The following is a 6,726-nucleotide window of genomic DNA, read 5'->3' as shown; positions in this document are numbered from 1 at the left end:
TTCATTCTTAATTTCATAATTAAAAAACGGAGGGATGTACATTTTTAAAAGTATGTATGTCTAATTTTATAGACTTCGGTGTGATGTAACACACAAATCTTAAAATATGCGCAAGTCCCAATCGGGAGAAGGCTCCTGGCACCATTGTTCGCACAATATGCGGTGAAAGTGTTATTACAAGGTATCACATTCTCCGATTTTCAAAGATGTCTGTTTAACAAAATAATCAAATAAAATTAAATCACACTTACGTGTGAAGAAATAAACACAAGGCACAGCTGCACCACGAAATTGCCGACAGCACATTTATTTTGCATCTACCGATAAGTGCTGGAGCTGGCCTTTAGTGGCCGTGAAATGGACATATTCACATTCACTTCCCATGCATTTTTTATCGATGCATATTTAGAAGTGCCCCGTTATATTTATTTGACAATCGAACACTTTTGTCAGGCTGCTTATGACGTAAATTCGTATAAGATCCTAGTAAATTTTACGTGACAAATAACAGTATAAGCAGACTTTTTACTTTTGCAAAAAAACATCCTGTGATTTTATCATTGGTATGAGTAATAGTCGTGGTTATAATTCCAAAGTTGAATATCAATATTCGGAATATAGTTATATCAAAGTATGAATATAGATCAGGATTTTTATGTTGGACCATGATCCGTGTGATTTAAAACAAGTTCAATGTTTTTCATTTTAAAGCCCCATCAAAATGGCAAGTTCCCTCAATTTTGCTCAACTTAAACTTAAGACATTTGCTAACAGGCTGTTAATTTAACAAGCAAGTATTGTATTTGTCACTTTATATTTTGCGTTTAACTATTGTACCATTGTTCGTTGTCCATGTATTTCATTCTACGCCCGCGTGTGAACAATCTGATTGTTTGAATACAAATGAAAGCAAACAATGAATACCGCAGCTCTTCATTATGTGCATTGTAGAGGTGGCAGTTTAGTTTTTCTAAACTATTAAGGAAGATATTTTTATGTCCACTGAATATCATAGACATAAATTTAAATCGAAAACATAAATTAAACTTATCTAATTGTGAAGTAAAGCATAACAATTACAGACGTTGTTTTCCCAATATAATTGAAGTACTTAAGGACAAGTATAACAAATGCAAAAATCGAATAAATCTACGCAGTTCAATCATTGTTTATTCTTCAACAAGATTGGTCAAAGTGACAACTGTTTCAACCTTTTTTGCCAGAGAATTGCCAAAAATGATCTGTAAACTCCCAGCTGCGTTGACAAGTACATTTGAGAAAGGTTCTTATGTTTTTATGTATTTTTACATTGATTAATACATAATAATGAAAAAAGTAGACATCCATACGAGATGTATACGAAGACGCCACGAAAAAAAATAGAAATTGTATATCTCCGGTAAAATGGAAAGATACACGTATCAATACAAAGGAATAATTTAGGAGATTTATTTTAACTCCATAATACTACAATGCATGAATCAATTTCTTTATACCTGTTTCCCTGAATGTTATTGTTTTTGTTTGTTTTGTTTCGGCTTTTGTCAATCGTTCGGGAAATACCTGCAAGAAAAATGTAGCATGTGGCAATCTGTACTGTTTTTATCGATTACACAACTTAACTTCATTACCAAATTTCAGGAAAATTAAGCAACAAAAATGATTCAAAACATTTTTCTAAATGATAATGGATTAGTAGCAGAATATGAAAAATGTTTCACCTCGATTTTGTCTTCCGTATCAATGCCAGTTTTTTTTATTACTTATCTCGTTACGTTGTTTATAGCGACCTTTTGTTTGTGATTTTATCCGCGTAAGTGTACTCCTTCTCATATAAACCGCCTTTCTATATTAACTTGGATGCTCTAGCTCTCGCTATTTGGTCATCTTCATCTAAAGGATTGCTAAGGCTATTGATTGATGACACAGCAAACAAGCACATATTTCATTTGTTTTATATGTGTACAACATTAAAAGAATATTGCTTTTGTTAGAACAACAATACTTAAATGATAGAACACAGCTGCTCAATTTTATTCCTATTATAACCAACAAACATTTCTCATCCGGCCCTCTACTTGCATCCTTTAAAATAGGACGGGTATTCATAAAGCATTTTAAGTCATTTATTAACTGAGTCACTGTTCCTTGACACTCAAAATAATAGCATGATAATACTTTAATGTAGAAAAACAACAGTTTTAGGAAGATAATTAAAAAAATCCACTTACTTAAGGAAATGACTTAAGATAGCTAATGAACACAGCCACTCAAACTCAAATGTTTTCTCAAGATTTATAACGTTATCAATATTTGTATGTTCATCATGTACATGTTGAGAAGATAGAATAGATAACACACAGAACAAATCTGTTTTTGTTTTTTTTCAACATTTCAACATATTTTTAACAATATTATCTTATAAATACAAACATAATAATGTTAACAATAATAAAGAAAACATGCAATCTGAGATAATATACAAAAAAAGAAAACCTATTGTTTACTCAAAAGTCCATTTCCACCGAGTTCAATGATAGCATATTCAGCAGTATTCTCTACCATAGACAGTTCAACATGTTGTGATTCCACATTTCCCTTTTGTCCGGTTTCCTGTTGGACATTTTCTTGTACAGTGTTTGAATCATGTGAACCGAATGAAATTTCTTCGTACAATGTGTTACCTGCGAAGCAAATGTTTACATTGCTTATATATGTTACATATGGAATGAGTACATAATAGTAAAATCATAATCTTATATCGTGTTTAACGCTCACCCAATAGGTCGTCGGTTTCTATCATCCCAACATTGGTATTTTTCAATGCCTTTCAAAATTGACATTGGGACTACTTCTGTCTCGAGAATAATTAATATCAACAAAAACCTGTCCTCACAATAAAGCTCAACTAGAATACATACAAATGTTCATGAATATCTTACTGGTCGCAGTATGATGTTCGGTAAATGAAGTGTGAGGTTTTTGAGCCATATGTCCAGGCCCGGTCTCCATTTGCTGGGCGGGTCCTGCATTTTGTAAATAGATACAGGCTTAGGACTGACTCCGAATAAACGACATGCTTGTTATCGCATTGTTATGTTGCATAGTAAAAAAGAATTTCGAATTACTTGAAAACTTGTTAATACGACGAAGATTACGATATGAAGTTTTTGGTTAGAGCTGTTGTAAGCCCGCCCTCTCCTCGTTCTGGTTTCAATTCCCTCATTGGGTGAATGTTAATTTTGTCTGTTGTCACCAAGCCAGACAAGTGATGTTTTTTCCGGATATTTGTCTTCAACCTCCCCCCTTCCCCTATCCCATAGCACAATACCAGTGTTAACAAGACTGATTAATATCATGTTGTTATTACTTGTTTCACCATTCTTGTAAACTAAATAAGTGTAAACTAGACAAAGATTACTATAAATGAAACATTACTGTTTTCCTGCACTGTAGCGTACAAAACTGGCTGTGGTGTATGTATATCTTCGCTGAGTTGTTGTTCACCTCGTGGCTTTTTGCAGCATAAGTTGTGTCTTTGAAAAAAAGACATGCAAGTCTTCAATAACATTTACATATGATATTTACTATCTTGTTAAATATAAAACTAGTTAATAAACAAAATTAAACACATATGTACACAATATAAGTGATATCATCATGAATTTTAGGGGATTACTTCCTGTAATGTTATTATATTCATATACCCAATTAAATTAAATATTAAATGCATGTCCGAAGGACCAAAATCGCGCGATCAGCTCAATTAGTTTCTTTACTACATACCTTCGTTTAAAAATGATGATAATAACGACAACCGCTACCACTACAAGAACCGTACTAACTGTCCCACCAACAGCCGCACCAACGTTTGGTTTATCTGCGTAATCTATATAACATGAGTGGTCAGTATGAATTATGTCTATAAAAATGTGTTTTTTTTAATTCATGAAAACAAACCTTTACCTGGAATGTGTATATTATACCATACATTCTAAGATAATGGCTTATAAGAGATAATAACAAAACACGCCGTTATATAGTTACGCATATTTTAAAGGTTGTTCATTCATGACGCCTTTTATAATTAATAACACTAATTATATATCAAATCCATATGACGTTTTTTCATGAGTGGACGTAATATAATGTAGTTTAAAAGTTTTGTTCATTTAAACACCTTCTACATTTGGTGTATAATAAGAAACTTGCATAAAGTTTAAACCATTTGTTGTTGTTTCGTCAATAAATGGTAGTATTATAATTGAGTATGACGGTTTAAAATATATCAAAAAGAATGTTTCACATATTTTCCTACTGTTCCTCTTATATCATGTTGATGTAATATGATACATAACAATGTGTCACTACCAAAGCGATTTAAGTGGAACGACAGAATACAAGTCAAAAGTTCTATTTCAGTTATTTGCCTTCATGTTTAACCTGACGATATTATTTCCGCCTTGAATAATGATATTGATTATGCGAGGTTTTTATAAAGCAAAATGTTTTAATTAAGCGCATAAAGATATTACCTTTTAAAAAGGCACGGCACGTATGCAGACAAATATGGAAAGATAATTAAAGCTTTATTTACAGGTAATTTAATATATCAATCTACGAAAAGATATAAATTAATGAGCATTTAGAATACTAAACAAATATAAATTGTTTTACCTAGCAAAGTATATTGTATAAAATACAATACCAAACGATACATTGTAAACGTTTTTTAATTGTGTTCGATATGGGTGATAATATGAATTCCCAAGCTAGGGATAATCAATATAATATTTATGGCAATAATACACAAAATGACAACTTGCTGAACATTTAAATTACGAAGGATAAGGCAATGTTTGGTATTAAGAAGTTAAAGTCAGGAGAAACGCCTGGTCTTGATATGATTATTGCTTATTTTATAGATATATAAAAAGAAGTTACCTTGACACTACGTACGTGAATATAGGTTATCAGACTAATTAAGAAAGAATTGGCATAACACTATGAAAAGCTCAATTAGATATGGACATTATTATTACGTTCAACCTCTTTAAGATGTTAAATACTATTTTAAAATCGAGTTCCAATTTTATTTAAGAAAAAGTTCAGCTAAGTGTTTGTGTTCAAGTCAAATTTGTCAATACATATCGGTCTTCATGTAGGTATCCCAAGGGTTAAAATACTATGTGGTTATTGTTTAATAATATTGATATTGGACTACATGTATTTTTAATGTCCTATGTATGAAGAAGGATGAAAGCTTCACCTTTGCTATTTGAATCCTAAGAACTATACTCTAGAAAACAAGGTATGCCAATTTGTTCACTGTAGGTCACAATGACATTCTTAAAAGTCATAATCATTTTTTTATAAGTCTTTACATATAAAATTTCAGACTACATACAATAACGCCAAATTGCCAAATCAAAGTCATAGTGAACATGAATGTTAGTAGATGTATAAATGATATCGTTCACAGCTAATAGGTTATTTGTGTAAACTGTTCTTTTCATATCATGTCTATTAAGTATCATTTATTAAGACATATGCATGTTTGTTCATATATACTTGTTAGAAAGTTTATAGAGTTTGATTGTCTATTTAAGAATAATAGTTTTAGTTCTTCTAGGCGCTTTTATTATTTTAAGAAAGGTAAATAACATCAAAGGCAGAACTCACATATATTCAAACAGTGGTCACCGTACCTCCCGTCAATACAAACGTCACAGGTATCGCCTTTGTAATATTCTTTACATTCGCAATTGCCATTGCTAGAAGAGCAAATACCTCGTACACAGCCAGGACTACATGATCTAGAACAGCTTATTCCGTATCGACCCTCAATGCAAGACTCACATTTTTCACCAGTAAAATTACTGCTGCAGTTGCATGATCCGTCTGTTGAATTACAAATGATCCCCTCACAGCCTCGGCTGCATTGCATAGAGCAGGTGTCTCCATACTTGCCTTCTACGCACGACTCGCATATGTTTCCTGTAAAACCAGTCTTACATGCAATGTCACACGTTCCGTTATCATTGCATATATTTCCATTACATGCAGAAGAACACTTCTGGATACAGTTAGTTTGTCTTCCATAATATCCTTCCTTACACCCGGTACACTCATAGTATTTGGAACACGTACATGTCGGAGAAACACAATTTTGGGCGCAATTTCGACTTACGTTAAAAAACCCGTCTTCACACCCATCACAGGTTAACTCATTAGTGCAGAAACAATGAGGATTTTTGCAGGTATTGTTACAGCCGGCACCATATTTTCCGGGTGGACAGCTCGAACAAAACCACACATTAATAAGACACAATATTATCGACGCAATAATAAATATCATCATGTTAAAAAATAACACGCATATTCTTTAAACTATTCAAACTTTAATCCGACCTTAACAGGCGATATGTACAAAAGTGATTCACCACTTGCTATTTAAAACCAAACTCTTTGTTATGACTGATCAGGAAGTAAAGTAATCCGGTATTATTGTATTGAAATTTAATACGAACTGTTTCAACGAATTTATGTCTGTTGAATATGAGAACAATAGTTTTAAACAGCTAAAACTATTTCATACAAAGGCATTTCCCGAACGCATGACCTCATTTTAAAAGTATTATATAGTAAGATGAACTGATGACACTTTTGTGATGACAAATGTATTTAATGATTTATATTGGGCTCAAACTACATACCACAGTTAAA

The 6,726-nt window shown here is 32.3% G+C and overlaps 1 protein-coding gene across 2 annotated transcripts; it reads right to left on the bottom strand.

The window, feature by feature from the left end:
- Positions 1 to 2,142: 2,142 nt before the first annotated feature.
- LOC128206610 (multiple epidermal growth factor-like domains protein 10) lies at positions 2,143 to 6,434 on the bottom strand. Of its 2 annotated transcripts, none has more exons than XM_052909193.1 (5): positions 5,683 to 6,434; positions 3,787 to 3,889; positions 3,439 to 3,536; positions 2,943 to 3,026; positions 2,143 to 2,684 (listed from the first exon to the last, which is right to left on the bottom strand). In XM_052909193.1, the coding sequence occupies exons 1-5, from the start codon at positions 6,359 to 6,361 to the stop codon at positions 2,497 to 2,499; spliced, it is 1,152 nt and encodes a 383-aa protein (XP_052765153.1). In that variant the 5' UTR covers positions 6,362 to 6,434; the 3' UTR covers positions 2,143 to 2,496. The 2 variants fall into 2 exon arrangements, with proteins under 2 accessions (XP_052765153.1, XP_052765154.1); XM_052909194.1 differs by having other exon boundaries at positions 3,787 to 3,880.
- Positions 6,435 to 6,726: the final 292 nt, after the last annotated feature.

The sequence above is a fragment of the Mya arenaria genome, chromosome 10, assembly GCF_026914265.1.
Source record: "Mya arenaria isolate MELC-2E11 chromosome 10, ASM2691426v1".
NCBI lineage: Eukaryota > Metazoa > Mollusca > Bivalvia > Myida > Myidae > Mya > Mya arenaria.
The sequence above is the reverse complement of the archived record's forward strand: the minus strand, read 5'-3'. Positions and strand labels throughout refer to the sequence as shown.